Source organism: Python bivittatus, unplaced genomic scaffold (genome assembly GCF_059951505.1).
Source record: "Python bivittatus isolate LINGU-HERP-01145 unplaced genomic scaffold, Pbiv_v1 ctg000460_np1212, whole genome shotgun sequence".
Classification (NCBI taxonomy): Eukaryota; Metazoa; Chordata; class Lepidosauria; order Squamata; family Pythonidae; genus Python; species Python bivittatus.
Window position 1 is genome coordinate 58,566 of NW_028277060.1, and position 19,435 is coordinate 78,000.

The 19,435-nt window shown below is 37.3% G+C and overlaps 1 protein-coding gene across 1 annotated transcript; it reads left to right on the forward strand.

The window, feature by feature from the left end:
• Positions 1–792: 792 nt before the first annotated feature.
• On the forward strand, positions 793–17,151 carry LOC148215870 (vomeronasal type-2 receptor 26-like). The gene is made up of 8 exons (XM_088141953.1): positions 793–1,445; positions 1,585–1,727; positions 5,085–5,256; positions 6,070–6,361; positions 7,156–8,013; positions 9,292–9,519; positions 10,136–10,262; positions 16,250–17,151. The coding sequence occupies exons 1-8, from the start codon at positions 793–795 to the stop codon at positions 17,149–17,151; spliced, it is 3,375 nt and encodes a 1,124-aa protein (XP_087998079.1).
• The last annotated feature ends 2,284 nt before the right edge of the window (positions 17,152–19,435 follow it).

Consider the following 19,435-nt stretch of genomic DNA (forward strand, 5'->3'; position numbering starts at 1 on the left):
TAGGAGATTATCCTGGAGAAGTGACATTTATGGCAGGAGCCAGAACCAGCACCATTGATTATATTCTAACATCTATGGACCTAATACAAGATATAGAACTCTCTGAAGTTTTACCAACATTGGAAAGTGACCATCTACCGCTCTCTATACAATTGAAAACCTCTTTTTGGCAAACGCCTCCTGAGGCTTATTTCAGGCCTGCAATTTCTTCTGCTGGCTTAACAAGATGTCGAGTCGTCTGGTCCCAATCCCTTGATCAGAAGGTAAGGAGAGCTTTAGCAGAGGGAAATATTCAAACATTGCGATCGGACCTTATAATAGTCAACCCTTCTCGAAACCCACTGGAATTATATAACAACTTAGTGCAAAAGTTACAATTGTTCTTGGCACAAGATCCTGACCTCTCAGTTAAGAGGCCTGTCCTTGCATCAAAGCCATGGTTCGATAAGGATTGTGTGGAAGCAAAGAAAGCCCCTACCTCAGCATATAAAATATACAAAACTGAGACTGGAGTCAGGAATTTAATGGCACTTAAACATCTTCTTATTCTCAAAAAACAATACAAGTGACTAGTGGCAGACAAGAAGAGGCAAGACATCAGGTCCACCTGGGAAAGGCTTACAGAGGCAGTAAAGAGTAAGAACTCTTCCTTATTTTGGCATGTAATAGCTTCCCAAACTACTAGAACATATACTCCAACAGATTTTCATATATCACATGCTGTTTGGGAGTTTCACTTTCGGAGTCTGTATGAAGACGCCCCCAGTGAGGAAAAAATGTACAACTTGAAGGATGTACCCAAATGGCAGCCAGTCTCAATGTCTGAAATTAAATCTCTTATTGATCAACTTAAGATACGGAAGGCCCCTGGTTGCTGACTTCATCCCGGCAGAACTACTGAAGAATAATAGGGAGTGGTGGACCTCAGTCCTGGCATCACTATTTACCTATATCGACTCCACAGGAAATATTCCAGTGGACTGGGGCTTAGCGATTGTGGTCCCAATTTTTAAGAAGGGAAATAGAGATGACCCTGCAAATTATAGACCAATAAGTTTGCTAAACTTAATTAGCAAACTTTATGCTAAACACCTGCAAGACAAACTTAAGGACTGGTTGAACTCCAACAATTTGATTGCTGAAGAACAAGCAGGCTTTAGAGAGGGGAGAGGCACAATTGACCGATGCTTGGTACTCCAGCACTTGATTGAAAAATATGTGTCCAGCAGAGTGGCTTCACTATATGCTGCCTTTATAGACTTAAAGGCAGCCTTTGATTCTGTCACCAGATTCAAGCTATGGGAGAAGCTAGAAGCTGCCTCTATTGATCGTAGGCTTCTCTATTTATTACGTGTCTTACATTCTAACATGACCCTCAAGGTCAGGTGTAATATGCAAGGGGCTCTCACAGAATCGATACAAGTTAAAAAGGGGGTTAAACAGGGGTACACTTTGGCTCCCTTGCTCTTTAATTTCTACATTAATGATATGACTAAATGGATAAATAATCCAAACCATCACCTCCCTAAAATATCGCAGTATTGCCCTATTGCTTTATGCTGATGACGCTGTAATCCTTTCCAGGACATCAGTGGGCCTAAAAAGAGCCCTGCGAGTCTTCTTCCAGTACTGTAATAAAGATAAACTGGAAATCAATTTGCAGAAAACCAAGGTTATGGCATTTGCCAAAAGACCAAGAACACAACCTTGGTACCTCAACGGACACAGTATAGAACAGGTGACTACTTTTAAATATCTGGGTGTGGTCATACATGCCACTGGCTCAAGGACTGCGCATTGCGAATATGCAGCTGCGGTTGCACAGAGGTCAGCTAACGCCATCCTCAAACTGTTACATTTAAAAGGAGGACATTACGTCCCCGCTGCAATTAAACTTTTCCAGGCGAAATCGCTTGCTCAGATGCTGTACGGGACACACCTTGGGCCCTCCTCCTCCTCCTTCTTACCCCTGGGGAGAGTCCAGTCCAAATTTTTAAGAGCAATCCTACTGAAGGGCATTATTTTGATACACAATTTTATATTCTATATATACACAATTTTATATTTTATATATATATATATATGCTTCACATAATGTATAACCATACCTGTAACAGTGCACTCTATTTTATTTCTAAAGGGTTAACCTGCTTTTGTTTTGTAAAGAGCACTGGTTTCTTCCCCCCCACCCCCATCTCTTTGCTGAATGCCCGATTGTCTTCGAGTAAGCAATTAGCCGAGTACAAGCTGTTTGTTGTACCAAGCTTTTTGCAACAGTTGTGAGGCCCTACATTCTAGAGAAAGATAAGAAGAATCTGGTATGCCATTCCCTTGGTAACCAGAAGAAAAAGTTACATTTAAGTTTACCTTCGTAAGAACCACCTTTCACTTGCTCAGACCGTCCCAAAAATCCCTTGTATGGGTATGAGGGGATGTACTATCTGATTACAGATTTAAATGTCTATAAAGCCTCTGGTGTTTGTTTTGTGAGGTGTGATTCCATCAACATCTCTTGTTAATGTGTTGATTGGGGTCACCCAGCTGTGTCTTGATCAAAATACATCTGCTATTCATCAGAAGTCTCACCTCAAGTCTTCTTATTGGCATTTTATTGAAACTTGGGAAATAAAAGTGCCATACACTACAATTGCCTCGCTGTGTGTCAAATGCCTGCTTGCGCTTGGAGACTGGCCTTTTAAAGATTGAATCAAGAATTTGTTTGTCATCTTTAAATCTATGGTTAAAACTTAACCTTCTCCCTCAAGGCCTTGCTCCATTAATTCTTCAAGATAAATTTGTTTCTTCATCTGTCAAGTGTAATTTTGCAAGGCTAGGCGTCTCCCCACCTTCGTTACTTCATCTGGGCTTTGACAAGGCAAAACTGAACCTGAGACAAAGGGTGGAAGACATGGAGAGGCAAGCCGATCTAGAAAAAGTTCCATCATTTATGGCCCCAGAATCCACTAGATATACTGTAGCCGCCGCCAGATATCTCAGGGAGCTAGAGGTAGTGAACTACCAGAGGCCTTTTCACTCACCCGATGCCATGTACCCCCTTCAGCTGTGCTGGGCAGTAAATATAAGGGAGTCCCACTGGTTAAAAGGCTGTGTCCATGTGGTTCTGGGGAAGTGGAAACCACTGGGCATGTCCTCTTACGGTGTCCATTTTATAGAGAAATACGGACAAAATTTATTTCTCCAATGATCAGCAGATATCCTGGCAGACCGGATGCTGAATATCTTCAAATTCTCCTCAAAGATGAGTAGAGTAATGTTACAGTGCAGGTGGCAAGATTTTGTGCAGCAGCTCTTAAGAGCCGACGTATTATTGTGAACAATTGATATAAGCATTCTGTGTTTCTATATTTATGTATTCAAAAACTGATATTAACTCTTAATTTTAATGGTTTATAATGTGTAATTTTAGGACAATTGAAGCCAGGTGTACAAATTATTGTAAATGACTTTTAATTATAATCGACAAGTACCTTGACTAGTATACTTCGGTTATATAATCCCTTATTTGGATTGGACATATTTCATGTCTTTCCCTTCTTTTTAATATTGTACTGGTCTAATTGACTGTAATAAAGTTTAAAAAAAAACAGGAAGATCATGATTATTTTTTTATGAATTTCACTCTGACTACTCCTCTGCCACAAGTTATTAACCCTCCAAACCACTGTACATACCCTAGATCTAATGCACCTATAGAGAGAGAAGGCTAGAGAAAGGAGCAGGGCTTTGATCACAGCTGCCATATTGACTTTTTGACCATCCTGGGATTAGTGTTTACAGGAAAGAGAACCAGAGAATCACAGGGCTATAGGCTAGACTGGAAAGTAAACACACACACACACAGCTTGGACAAGGCAATGGCAAAAGTGTACCTTTAAAATAACTTTTCATTGCTTATCCCATTGTTTTTGTATCTGATGTATACTAATTATATATTTTGTGGTTAAGGCTGAATTGAATATTTCTCTGAAGTTTGCAGAAAGGTTTCATGCTACTGTTATGTGATAAAAGTCAAAGTAAATCACAGCAATTAAATACACATTTCTAGCCATTTTCTCAGGAGAGATTGGAGGAGGACTAGGGTTTTTCCCCAACCATTCTCAAAATTATAGGTTCTGTTTTATCATTCCTGGAAAATGCATACAAGGCCTAACAGAAACTCTTGAGATTCTTATAAATAGTCTAATGATACGCACATGTTTAAAAGATTAATTACTGAAGTATTTGTGCAGAGCTGTCAGGTGAAGCCTTCCCATTCTGACCCTCACATTTCAGGAGCTCTTATCTCTAATTCATTCCCTTACAGTCTTTAGATGCATTTTTTTTCTTTCGTCCCTATTCTCCTTATTGTTCTTATTCTAATTCTGATAAATGGGAAAATATACTTTTTGAGAGACTGAGAGACAAACTATGTATGTATGTGCTGTCAGCTTAGATTGCTTTAGACAATGGACTTTCTCTTTGCCACACTGACTGAACAAACAGAACCTTTATTACTTGTAAAACCAGGTCAGCACAGCAGTGTTTTATTGATTTAATTTAACAATGATGGGAAAATCTTTATCCCACTTTTATCCTTCAAAGCGGGTAATCAATTTCTTTTTCTGAGTCAGTTTTTTTTTACTCCTGGTGACTACTGGACTACTCCCTGCAGTTCCTTGGCAAGGTTTTTCAGAAGTGATTTGCCACTGCATTCTTCCTAGTGCTGAGGGAGAGTGACTGGCATAAGGTCACCCATCGGGCTTCATGCCTAAGGTGGAAGTAAAACTCACAGTCTCAGTAGAAATACAGCCAAACCCCCATATGTGCCCATTGAGCCTGAAATCTGGAAACTAAAGAGAGACATGGGACTATAAAAATGGTAATACTTTTATCCTGGAAGTATTCTGTTGCTGTGAAAAAAGTCTTGGAAAGCCATACATGTAAAGGAGAAAGAAAATGGAACCAGTCACTTTAATGCTGTGGGGACAGAAACAGAAGAAGAATCTGCCTCTGGATGGGAATTGTCAGAAATAGGATGGGGGTGATAACAACATTGCCCCTTGTGTTTCTATTCTGTATTATAGGCAAGACAGATGCCATCCATTGTAGCATACCAGATGACCCCCTTCCTATACCCCATCAATTTGCTCAGCCAGGAAATGTTATCATTGGGGCAATTGTCAGTCAAGCCTTCTTCTTTCACAACAGCCCTTCCTTCACAGAAGAGCCCTCTCGGATGGTGATCAATGAAGTGGTGTAAGGAATTCTATATAAATATCTGTGTGTGTGTGTATTTAGACCACTGAGTATGAAATAATTATGGGAAAATTAAGCAACAGGATTATAAAGTGATAAGTCTTTGAAAATGTTCATAACCCCAAAGTTGTTAGGAATTTTCTGTTAGATAGTTGGCTCTCTCTTTTAAGTATGGCCACTGAGCAGAAAACTCCATCTGGCTTCGCACACTTCAGTAAACTCTTATGTGATTCCTCTGAGGTTCACTTAGATGTTTTTTCAATGCAGGCTTTGTGATTTATAAACTGCGATTAATCATTTAGGATAATTTGTAAATTTGCCAACTGTAGCAGCAAAACATGTCTTACCACAACGTCTAGAATAGGTCACTGTTAAATGCAGTATTAGCTATGTATTACAATCTTCTGATTTGCTTCATTTTATTGCATATAAATACTTCAAGATTCAAATATTTAAGGTGTATATTTTCAAAAGAAATAATAAGGCTTTATAATATATAAGAAGAGAAAACTTGGGAAATGGATTCATGGCAAACTTAACAACCCTTAAAAGTTTCATAAGAATTTAAAATGTGTTTTCATTAATTAATTGATTTGTCAGTTTTGGGTTGTATCCTGTTTCTTTTCAAAGATAGTTATTCCAGGAAATGAAGCAAACCAACCATGCTTTCTCATGGACTGACCCAAACTATTTGCCAACTTAGGCAAAGCCAAAGTGTTGCTTTCTCCTAATTACTTGAGACATCCAGCATAGGAGTATAGAGGATAGAAATGTACTGTTCATATCATTTCATTGTTGGAAGTTTTGTTGCAGTTCTGTGTCAAAGGTATATCAGCAAATCCTTGCTTTGGTGTTTGCTGTAAAAGAGATCAGCAAGAACCTCGAACTCTTACCGAACATCACTTTGGGTTTCCACATTGTGAATAACTACTTCACTGCAAGGATAACCTATAAGGCCACCGTGAGCCTGCTTTGTACACATCATAGGTTTGTCCCCAACTTCACCTGTGATCCAAAGAAAAAAATTATTGCTGCCATAGGAGGACGTTTGACAGAAGCTTCATCCATTATGGCCACTATTCTTGCCAACTATAAGATTCCACAGGTAGGCCCTTGAGATGGCTTCCTAGAAATCCCAAATGGTTTATATTATTTAATTCCTTAAAATGACTTGAGGCTGTTTTCGGAGTAAAAGTTTCACAAGATAAGGAGAATGCTGTAAAGTACATGCAATAAATATAAATATGAATCAACTATATGATAATTAATTATTTAAAACCTGAGGATTCTTTGCAGTCCCCTCAAAGGTGATGAAGGATGGCAAATGCCTGTTTGTTCCAGAAAGGTTGGACCACAGAAAAAAAGACACTGTCTCTTTCCTTCTAATCCATCAGCTCTCAGGTGGTGAGACTTGATCTTGGAATCTATCAGAATGAGATGTAGAGTCTACCTTCCTTCAAGCTCTCAGACCAGAGAGATACATGTGTTCCATAATGTCATTCCCTGTGTGTGGGAGTTTATATGACTTCTATTTCCCTCTCTGGTGGTGGTGGTGGGGTTGTATTTTGCTATTTTTACACAAAGTATAAGTTCAAAGATGATCTCGAAGTGCTGACATTTAGTTTTGTTTCATTTAAACACTGCACTGTCTTTGTAGCTGATATAAGTTATGTGCACTACCTAATTCTCAGCAATGTTAAGTAGCCTTATTCTGCATCAGATTTATTTATTTATTTAAATGTATTATAGCCACACAACTCTCATGGAGTCTGAACTAAAACTAAAACTAAAAAAAAAAAAATCCATAAAAAGAGATAAAAATTTAGTTTTAATTTAAAGATGAACTATAGTTATAATTCTCTCTTAATCCTTCTGATAATGTGCTGTATTTTTTTTAAGCTCACTTATGGAACATTTACACCAGTGTATGGTAGCAAAAATATATTTCCACTCTTGTACCAGATGGTCCCAAATGAAGTCTATCAATACACTGGAGTGATCCGATTACTTCAGCATTTTGGATGGACATGGATTGGGCTGTTGGCTGTGGATGATGATTATGGGGATATGTTTTTGAGGAAAATTATACCATTGCTTTCCCAAAACAACATTTGTTATGCTTTCATACTTAGAACACCACAGAGGACATATTTGGATGAATATATACACTTGATTTCAGTGGAGTTAAGATATGATCAACTTTTCATGGATCAAAAAGTAAGGGTATGCTTTGTATATGGAGCTAAACCATCTATGCAAAATCTGAGAGTGATAATCTTACTAGCGAGTTTTACTTCATTACCAACTCTGGGTAAAGTGTGGATTGTTACGTCCCATTGGAATTTTGAATCGCTGTCCATTCAGAGACTTTGGGATATTCAGAGTTTCCATGGTGCCCTATCATTCACACCTCGCTCAAAAGAACCACCCGGATTCCAAGAATTTCTTTACACTGTGAGGCCATCCTGGACAAAAGAAGATAATTTCCTTCAGAATTTTTGGGAACAGGCATTTGATTGCCCATTACACATTTCCAGTGTAAATGAAGATAACAAAGTATTATGCACTGCGGATGAGAAGTTAGAGAATCTGCCTAGTATATTTTTTGAAATGAACATGAGTGGTCATAGCTACAACATCTACAATGCTGTCCATATTGTGGCACATTCCTTGCATGTTTTATACATGTCCAGACCCAGGAGTAGAAGATTTCTAGAAGCAGAGAGATTGGCATTTCATAATGTAAAACCATGGCAGGTACTTAAAATAACCACAACAATAACCACAGCAACAGTTTGAAGGCAATTGGTATATCATAATATAAAATCATGACAGGCACTGTTGTTTTGGCTAAGAGCTGTACTTTCAGATATTAATTTATTTTGGCTTCCAAGAGGAATAGGAAATATGACTGGATATGCACTGATGTTGTAGACATGGGAGATATTAGCATAACAAACCTTATTGATGTGATATTGGGGAGACCTAGAAGGTGAAATGAGTAGAAAGGAGTCTTCCAACCTTCACTTTGACCTAACAGTTACATTGGATTATATCTATATCACTGAAGATTGCTAGCTTTGCCAAATAATTTCAGTCTCAATATCTTGGGTGTCACAAAATTTGGCTGAGGGCTAAATCATAAACTGAAGATTATCCAATCCTGGTTTAGACTAATCTTTTTGAGCCAATTTCCCTTCTGTTCCTAAAAATTCTTGTACCAAATTCTTTGCCCTGACACATTTTATCCACGCTATAGGACATGTATGGCATGGTTTGTACAGGTTGAACTTGAAACATAAAAGGGTGGAGGTTAGCATTTTGCCTATAATGCTGATAAAAAAGTCTTCATTAATAAAGAGGAGACCATGTCATTTGCTTGAAGAAGATGTTTACATTGCCTTGAAGTTACTTGGTGGTCTCTTATTGACTCCTTTTAGCTTCTCCCAGTTTTCCAAATGCTAGAGGACTAGCAGTCCAACTTAGTGTCTTTCATCATTTGCAAAAAACAAAACAAACAAACAAAAAAGCTAAAAAAAAAAAACAAGCAAAGGCTGAATTTTCACAGTCCTAGAGAAGTCCGAGCAAAGGTTACAAAACAAAGCATGGAGAATTATAACGGCTGTTTCTTTTCACCCTTAGAATTGAGGGGTAAATTTGCTTTGTGAGGAAGCTTTGAGGCGATCCCTGCTTAAACCTTTGTTGAAGGATATCTGCTTTTTAAAGATTTGCACAGCATAATGCCTACATTCACTGTTTTGAAAGAAAGTGTTAACATACAATGCTAAGGTACAAGGAAACCTCCACTCTAAGCTGGTAGGGATAATGTCCTTCCAAAACATACTAATTTATCCACTGGGAATAAGCTGAAAAGGGGAGGTGTAATTTTGGAACATGCAGCCATTTTGTCTATGACACCTCAAAATCCCAGCTGTACTTTTCAAAGCAGTGTGTTGGTGTTTGAAGTAGTTTTTTCACTGGGTGTGATTTCAAAACGTTACTATCCCTTTCTTGCATGTTCTTTTTTTTACCTAGCTTCATCATTTCTTAAAAAACATTTTATTCAACAACAGTATGGGAGATGCTCTTAGTTTTGATGAAAACAGAGAACTGATTATAGATTTTGATATTATCAACTGGGTCACTTTCCCCAATAATTCCTTTGCTCGGGTCAAGGTTGGAACGTTGGAACCTCGGGCTCCAGCAGGCAGAGAATTAGCTCTTAATGACAATCAAATTGTATGGCACAGAAGTTTTAACCAGGTGAGAAGAAGGTGCAGAGTCTAAACTAAAGAAGAAACTGCAGAGTCTAAACTAATACAAGGCCAAAGTGTCCTTTGAAGCAATTCTCAAATACTTGACAGTAATTGAAAAAGACTATGTTGTGATCTTTAAATGTTCTTGAACCCTCCATATGATATTTTATACAGTATAAAATAATAAATGTATATGCTGCATTAATAAGACCTTATCCAGGGCAGATTAAAAGATTTGTATTGTCAATGGTATCTGAAATATACAGATTGCCAATGTAGCTAGTGCCAAATTGATTTTATCTGTTGAAATATTCCATCCTCAACAGAATATGGGCAGCCAGGTTTTTAATCATCTTTCAAACCATCTTTAGAAACAACATTATAAAAGAAAAATCAGTTATGGCCAATCAAAATAAAGTCAGATTGTGTAAATACATGAGCTTCTCCCATTCTTAATGTCTAGGTAGTAAAATTTTAACAGCCCTTAAAGCTGCCCATTTTCAGGGGCGTGAGAAATGTATACAGGATTAGTTTGATAATATTACTCAATCCATCCCAATTCCCTCCCCTCAACAATATATGGCATTTTATTTCCTGTTTCTTTCATATGGGTTTCTGTTCAGGTGCTGCCTCTCTCTGTGTGCAATGACCACTGCTATCCAGGCTACAGCAGAAAGAAGAAAGAAGGAGAGAAATTTTGCTGCTATGATTGCGTGCCTTGCACAGAAGGGCTGATTTCTGACAAAATAGGTAGGAGAAAGAAATGGCTTTTGCTAACTGACCAGAAAAAAACCCAGCCCAGTGCCCTTATTTATTTAAGTACAACAAGTTGAACAATAACGAAAATAAAACAATAGAAAGAAAAGAAATGAGAGAGAGAGAGAGAGAGAGAGAGAGAGAGAGAGAGAGAGAATGGAAATATCTACCAATCTCTCTCTCTCTCTCTTTGTCATCTCATGCATTTATATACTGTATGTAAATAAAGTTATAAATATAAGTTTCAATAAACAATATCCACATTTGACCATATTTTACTGTAACCCTCCATACATGAAGGATTTTTAAAGTAATTCATCCATAGACCGAGGTAATCTGGACCACATATTTACACTTCCAATGTTGAAAGACTAGTTTCTAGGCAATAGGAAAGGCATGGAGAATCTATTTCCACCGTCTGGGTGTCAATTTCCATGTAACAGTTCAAAAGAATACTGACATCTGAAAATATTAAACCTTGTCTTAGTATCAGTTTAGTATATACGGCATCCCAAAGCCTTGTCTTTTAATTTTGATAATTCTTATTGCATTGCTAACAACCTGATAATTTACTAATTCTTTTTTGATCCAAATACATTGATGATCAGTAATAATAGTCTGATATCTATTCAAATTTTGGACAGAGATGTTAAGGTTATTTTTATTGTTCAGATGCAATGGGGATTCCTTCTTCCATTCATTATTTAAAAACTGCATATCAAAATGATTTATCAAATTGTGGGCTTTTAATATCGAAAATAGAATTTTTGTCTTTAATGATCACTTCTAATATTTTAGGTCTCTGAAGTTTAAAATGCTACTGTTTCAAATTGAAATGGCTGATGAGGAGATGTTCCATCACCTCATTTCACACCTAAACAAACAGGACACAAAGCACTAATATGAATCGTATTGTTACTAAGATTTAATATCAGTTTGGCCCAAGGATGACACCTTTTTGGTTAGGGCTGACTTTCCCCTTCCTGACATCCTAGTTAAGCTGCTTTTGAATTCATACTAAACTTTAAGGTAATAAGCCACACATTTATAAATAATAACCTGTGTAGCAATGGGGGCGTGTTGGTGACAAATTGTAAGAAAAAATTGAATAGATGGGTAAGAGGATCAGAGACTTTCTTTTCTTATTTTCAGTCAGCACCCTTTCCTCTCCCCACCCCCACCCACCAGATATATAAATTTCTACAGAAATGGGCTAGAGTCTTATCCAGGCATTAGGTTTTATCACTGCTTATTTTCCTTGGGGGGGGGGGGAGATGCTACTGATTGTAATATGAACACATAGCAAATTTTTAAAAACACATACTTCAGATTTCCTTTTTTAAGAACGTTATTATATTATATTATATTACAAAATGCAGTTAAAAACAAAACAGAGAATGAGGGCGGAGCTGGCGTCGCGGCGATACGGCGGGCGATCCTGGGCTCCCAGGATCGCAGCTGATATCTCCTCCCCCGGACGGTCCCGACGGACCTAAGCCGTCCCGTAGAGATGGCGAATGCAAAGGGCGCGTCCCGCGGATCTCAGGGACGCCGCAAGTCCCAGATCGATCCCAGGAGAAGCTCTTGAAGCCGACGGAGGAGAGGCAGCCAAAAATGGCTGCGAAAGCCGGGACAGCTCCAAAGGAAGATGGAAGAGAGGGGTGTCAACTGGGTGAGATGGACTTTTACTATGCAACTATGCTTAGAGAACACCTTAAGTAACTTAAAGAGATTTTTAAAAGTGAAGAAAAGTGGATTAAGCGGCGAGATTGAGCCCTATTAAAAAAAAAGAAGGGGGAGAAAATTTTTCTTTTCAACTTTCCCTTTTTAGTGGAATTGATAAGATGTTTTTCTTTTAAAAAAAAATATTTTTAACTGGATTGGCTTTCTCTTTTTAATATTCAATAACTCTTTATTTTAAGCCTTTTTTTTTTTTACTAAGATTTCTTTATTGTTATAAGAAATTTATATTTTTTTTTGACTTTGAAATGGGGAAAGTGGAGTTAAGAGAAAGTAAATGAAAGAAAGTTGCACTGCCATCTAGAGGCTCGATTTAGTGCTTTCTTTTTTCATTGTGACGCACGCTCAAGGACTCTGTGCTTTCTAAAAAGATAGTGGGATGTGCATGTTTATACAGGTGCCATCCGTAACTATAAACAAGAAAGTGAGTTGAAAGCGATTTTGAAAATATTAAGATGGAAAGTTTGAGCTAGTCACAAGAGCCTTGATTAGTGGCAGTAGCTCTTTTTTCTGCTAGAAGCTCTGCTTTGCTCTCTATTCCCCCCCCAGATGGATTTTCCTTTTTTTTTTTAAAGAGGCTTAGCCTTTCCCTTCTTTTCCTTTTCTTTTTATTTTTCTTTTTTTTCTCCTTTTGCTTCTTTTTTTCTCTTATTTTTGGCAAGAACAAAGATAAAGAATCCTTTGACTCAATGAAGGTTTATCAAGATAACAGACTATATGAGAAACACAATGCAGAAAAAGATCTTTAAACTATTGAGGATGACTATAAAAAATTGGAAGAAGAGCTGCAGAAATTCTCAAAAAAAAAAAAAAAGAAAAAGAAAAAAAGACATTAAAGCTAAAATGGACTTAATTAAATATAAACCGGGATCATTGGAAAAGGAAGAAATAGTACAAGAAATCAGAAACATTAAACAGAATTATTGTGAGGCCTATAATCTGAGAATTAAAAGGGTTAATCAACTGATAAATGAAGAGAGACAGATTTGTTCTTGGCACTGAGGGTGAGAAAAAGATTATACAAGATCATAATGGAAAATTGTACTAAGAGAATGCACAAAAAGAAGAAGTAAAACAATATTGAAAGAAACTACTGGAGATGTTTAAAGAAAAATCAGGGGAATACAACAATGATGGAACTGATAGAAGCTTCCAAAAGCAGAATGTTCAAAAGGACATTTATTATTGCTTTCTCTTATCCAATAATATAGAAAAAGGAATGAACAGTTAGATATCTTGGCATATTGAATGAAAAGGGTGAACTCAAAATTATGCAAGCGCTAGAATAAAGTATAAATCTGAGATATATAGTTAAAAATTGTATAACATGTAGTGAAGAATCTGGTTAGAACTGTAACCTGGTTAGAACTGTAATTGATACTGTAACTGATATTGGTTAGAACTGTAACTCTTAAGAACTGGAAAAATTAAAAAGTACCTATGCAGGAGGAAGTTATTGAAAATTATGGAATGTGCAGAGATGAGTTAAACTGAGATTTGAAACTAGAGTAAGAAGATAAGTAATTTTATTTGACACGGGATTTGCTTTTATTAATGATTAGATGAGAAAATATAGTAATCTAATAGATTAGGAAATTTTATAATAGAAATTTGATATTAATTATTATATATATACACATATAATAGATAGATGGAAATGTATTACTAATCCTATTGAAAGTTAAAATTTTTTGTAATATATGATTTTATAGATTAGCTATGAATGATTAATAATTGTTAATTGATAAGTATACAAGTATATTTTGAATAGATGATATGAGAATTTAAGATTATGAAAGGGGCACCAACGAGTTTAACTGGTTGACACACGGTATAAAATGGAAGATGCTTTTTTATGCCTTTTTATGTTTTTGTTTGTTCATGTTTGTTTTGTGTTTGTTGTAAAAATAAAAAAAAACATTATTAAAAAAAACAAAACAAAACAGAGATTACAGTAAAGGTAGAAAATAGAACTAAAAGAAAAAAGACAAAAACTAAAACAGTGAAGATAGAAAGATAGAACGAAAAGTGACTTCTGACTATCTCCCATACAGATATAAATACAAATTAAGAAAAAGTTAATCACTTATCATTAATTAATCAAAATTAACATTATTTCTATCAACACAAACCCCTAATTATTAAAACCCGCAATCAAAGCTTTAATTTTTTTCTCCCACAAGCACGTAATCTAAAAAGGATTGCCATAAGCAGACAAATTTGGAAATGGTATTATCTCTTATTAATGCTGTTAATTTCACCATTTGAGCCAGGTCCATTAATGTAATAATCCATTCTTCCACTGTGAGTGTTGGTAGGTCCTTCCATCTTTCTTGACTTATTCATCTTCCAGGTTCATCTATAACACCGTCTTATACATTTTAACATATTCATCATTATATACAAAGTAAATTATTTCATTAGGAAATCTATAATTCTTTTCATCCAACTTAAGACATTCAAACAGTTGCATATAGGTAAACCAATAACACATAAAACCTTCTAATTCTAGCTATTCTTTTATTTTAAAACTTAGTTCATCCTATCCCTTCTAATTTTTCCTAAAAAAGGGGAATTTTATTCTTTTTCAAAACATCTGTCAAGACAACATAATCCTTTCCCTTCCTTAAAATCCTTACTGATTTCTTTAAGCACAATTATATCCACATTTACAGTGTTAAATTTAAAGTCAAAGTGTACTTGGAAAACCAACACATCTCTTGGCTTACCATATACAATTGCACATTTAGAATTTATACAAAAAAATTCTCTATTTCATCCATCATATTTATTAAGTTTTCTTCTTTAATCTCAGAAATTTCCCTGGACCTTAAGCAAAGTTCTTTATCCCTCAGTTCCAATAATGCAGCTTTGTCCAGCTCTTGATGCCTTTCACTTTCCAATGAATCAACCCTGTCATTAACTTTTCTGTTTTCTTCTTCCAGTTCCTTTTCAATTTTGTCCAATTTTTGCTCAAGCCTTTTGTCAAGTTCAGCAAACCTTAAGTCAAATATTTGATTAGCACTTTGGATAATGGTTTGTGTGATTTTTAGAGTATATTCTTCAAACATACCTTTCATCCAGTCAAGTACACCAAACCCACACCTTATATGCTTTCTAGTGGCCATTATTTCTATTTCTTCTTCTTTCCCCCCTTACTTAAATATTAAAAAAAACAAAAAGAAAACTGTTTCTTCCTTTCGATGATTTCCAATTTAATTCTTTCACTCCCTCTTGTGGCCAAAGGTAATATTTCCCAAATCCAAATGTAGCTAAACAGCCACAACAAACAGCAAGATTCGGGGGGTGGGGGGTGGGAATCAGCAACTAATCACAGCTTAGAAAAATCAGCAGACCAAAACTTTCTTTATATAAACACTTATATAAAGATCTTCATTTTTAATGGCAAAAGTAAAATATAAATAAAAATAGTCTCCTAAAAATGTAGAAAATGTCTTACAAAACATTAAAGGTTCCAGATTGCATGCTCATATTTCAATCCTTCAAATCCAATAAAACAGACTTTAGAAGTCCCAAAAAATAATGAAAAGCCAACCAAGAGAACAGATATTTCTGTAATGGAGATAGCCTCTTTAAATTCTTTAAATAACATACAGTAAAAGTGATTTTTACAGGTGGGGTGGTTGGAAGTAATGTCTCTTTGAAGAGGCTTTAAACTCAGCATCGATGAGCTGCTCCACCTGCTTCGCAGCCGATTACTCACCATTTGTTTGTGATCTACATTCGATCGATAAGCTATAGCTTTCTGGAAGACCGGAGTTGCAATTCAATGGCTTCCCCTTGCCTGGAGATTGCTTTGTGTCTCAGAAAAAATTCTTGAGACACCAAATTAACCGCCTTTAACATTCCATCTCAGCAGAGCTTCAGCTGGAAGAAACTTCCACCATATTTCCTCCAGCAGAAGCCCATATTTACTATGCATATCAATTTGAAAAGTTTCACAAACTGCTGCCTTTTCTCGGTAGCCAAAAAGAAGTACCTCAATGCCTTTGAAATGTATGGGGAACATACAGATATCTACATAATTGTAGTCTTATTACATTAATAAATAAATGATCTCAGGTGTCAATGTAATATATGAGATTGCTAGATATTTGTGCATTTAAAAAGTAAGTATTTGTACCCTATTTTTACTAAATATCCAACATGGACCAAAATTGCTCTGATACCATATATATTGATAGAATTCTTGATATATTTAAAGAGTTTTCTTTTTCCAGATAAGGATGCCTGCATGAAATGTCAAGAAGATCAGTATCCCAACAGGGTCCACAATCAATGTATTCCCAAAGAATTGACCTATCTTTCTTATGAAGAAACTTTGGGAATCCTCTTTATTATACTGGCAATTTTTTTCTCTTTGATTACAATTTTTGTCCTTGGAATCTTTTGGATGCATCGAGAGACTCCAATTGTCAAAGCCAACAACCGGAGCCTCACTTATATCCTCCTCCTCTCCCTTCTCCTCTGCTTCCTCTGCTCCTTCCTCTTCATTGGAAGGCCTGAAAAGGTGACTTGTCTTCTCCGGCAAATTACTTTTGGCATTATCTTCTCAGTGGCCCTTTCATCTGTATTGGCAAAAACCATGACTGTGATGCTGGCGTTCATGGCAACTAAACCAGGCTCTGGAATGAGAAAATGGGTAGGGAAGGGATTGGCCAATTCTATTGTCCTTTTGGGTTCCTTCATCCAGGTGGGAATTTGCATAGTGTGGCTGAGTACCTCTCCTTCTTTCCCAGATACAGACCTGCACTCGCTGAAGGGGGAAATCATAATGGAATGCAATGAGGGCTCAGTGATCATGTTTTACTGTGTCCTGGGTTACATGGGTTTCCTGGCTACTGTCAGCTTTAATGTGGCTTTCCAAGCCAGGAAGTTGCCCAACAGTTTCAATGAGGCCAAATTCATCACATTCAGCATGGTGGTCTTTTGCAGCGTTTGGCTGTCCTTTGTTCCAACCTACCTGAGCACCAAAGGAAAATCCATGGTAGCCATGGAGATCTTCTCCATCTTGTCCTCCAGTGCAGGCCTACTGGGATGCATATTTTCCCCCAAATGCTATATCATTTTATTGAGGCCTGAAATGAACAAGAAAGAACATTTAATAAGGAAAGAAAAGTAACTTTATTTTTTGTGTTTTGTTGTAATGCATAATTCATTAACATCTTTAGGTCACTCCACTTCCTAAAATTTCTTAGAGTTACTTCTATATGACAATATTCCACTCCTAATTGATTTCCTTTAAGGAATCTGGGGAAAATCTGTGGCCATACACCAAACAGATTTGGGATAGAAATGAAAAGGAATTTTTAGAAAGGGATATTGTTCAACATAATTCCCTACCCTGAAAGAAGTATCATATATAAACATGGAATCTCCTTAGGGTCCATCTGCTCATGAATATTAAAGCAAACTTTTGATTTTTTGGCAATTTGAATTTTTTATTATTTTCATTTTGATGAATTTTAATTGTGAAAGTGATTTATTATATGTGTTATATATTGAATGCATCTCAGTGGGAAATATAGTAGTGAAAAGTTTGGATTGATGAAGAATTGTTGCCTTCTCCCTCGTTTTATTGGGGTCAGTACAATAAATGCAGATTTAGATACAGTTCTGTATAATTTGGGTTCTATAAATCAGGCATTATGACTTCATAAGCCAACTGTAGTTTACTCAGTTAACCAGTGTCTCTCAACCTTGGCAATTTTAAGATGTGTGGACTTCAACACCCAGGATTCCCCAGCCAGCATGAACAACATTTAAGCAAATCATGTCTTAGCATGCTATGTGAATGCCATCTCATACTGATCCTTTTATCCAAGGTGGCCTCTGAAATACATTCACAGAATGCAGTTGATTGAAAGTACTCAGACCAACTGTTTACCCTTTTCAGTTTATTTTATAGCTGCCAACAGAACAATCCATGTTCACAAAGTCCCCAAGTTCTCGTCATCTTGATCAACACTTTATGTTTCATTTTTCTAATAGAGGGGGTAGTTTGTTTGTTTTTTAAGTCTCTCCTTTTTTTTCTTTCCTTAATGGATTGTTTTCATGTTCCATTAAAAGAATTCATTAGAGAAAAATCCTCTTGTGCAAAGGGAAATCAATGAGATGTCCTCTTTAATGGAAAAATGAAATTTATCACTTTAAAAGTATCAAAGAAGCTGGAGCTAATGGCGATGAAAAAGCTTTTACAGTAAGCTTTGCCACTCAGAGGACAAGAAGGCTTCTGGTTAAGATGGTGGAGAAAGAGGGAGCCATTGTTGGTCTATCCTCTTGATTGTTTGTTTGTTTGCTGTGGTATGGTGGTGAGGATGCTGCTGGGGCACTTGCCTGGTTCCGCTTGGGCTGGAGAAAGGAGGCAGAGGTCAAACAGTTGGGAATCGAGTGGAGTGCAGCAGAACAGAGGATGGCCCACCTATTCTTTGCTCCATTTGCAGATTTATGTATTTTTACAGCATTTTGCTGCATTTTCTGGCATTTGACTAGCCACGTTTGCCGAGCTGTCCGTGTTCTTGGCTTGTCAGAATAGATGGACTGGATGTGGCTTTTCAGATTTGTCAGCAGTTTTGGGCTGCTTTTTGAACTTGGCAGTGTTTTTGGGCTGCTTCCTGAAGGACTGGGGTGATGAGCAGGCTGGTAGACAGGCCATGGAGGACTTAGCTTGCTGTGCTGCTTGCTGTGCTGTCTGCATTTGTGGACTTGGTTTGTGTCTGGTGCCTGATTCAGCTTTTTGATCTTTTGCTTCTGCTGCTGCTGAACACTGCCAGATCCCAGAGGGCACTTTTGCTATTGTTTGTCCCTTCCTGTATTATTTACTTTTCTTGTTGTTGGGGCTTTGGAGGTGTGTGCTGTGGTCAGGCAGGGGGGATTACAGTAGAGTGGCAGGCTGCTATCGACCCCGTCTCCTCTGCAGAGGCCACTGCTTTCCTCAGAATTCACCCAGTATAGGACAGCATAGAGGAAGGAAGGAAGAAAACAACCCAGCGCTCTCTCCTGGTTGTGACTGGATGTTGATTCCTTCTAGAGCCAGAATAAGAATTTCCAGTGAGTGATTGGAAGGGAGCCCCTCCCAGCTGGTGAGAGCATCAGGGGATGGCTCTTGTGATGGTTAGGTTGTATGAATGTGTTGTGTGTGAGTGTGTTGTAGTGAGTGGGGTGGTGGTGGCTGGGTACCCTGCTGGTACTGAGTGCTCATGAAGCTAAAGTGCCCCGAGGTGCCTGGTTTCCTTTCCCAGGGATGAATGGAGAGGACAACAGGAGTTTTCTGGTCTTGGCTTGGATGTGGATGAAGGGCTGCTGTGGGGTGGGTGGGGGTGGAGGCAGTCCATAATATAATGGTGGTGATGGGCATGGGGAGATATGGCAGGAGACAGGGAGAAGGCCATTCTTGCAGAATGTGG

What these genes read in the sequence shown, in the direction of transcription:
- LOC148215870 (XM_088141953.1), top strand. Translation starts at nt 793, where the DNA reads ATGTACCCAAATGGCAGCCAGTCTCAATGTCTGAAATTAAATCTCTTA. An exon ending in TTGGTACCTCAACGGACACA is followed by an intron (nt 1,728 to 5,084) that starts GTATAGAACAGG and finishes TCTGTATTATAG; the next exon opens with GCAAGACAGATGCCATCCAT. An exon ending in ATAATGTAAAACCATGGCAG is followed by an intron (nt 8,014 to 9,291) that starts GTACTTAAAATA and finishes TTTTTTACCTAG; the next exon opens with CTTCATCATTTCTTAAAAAA.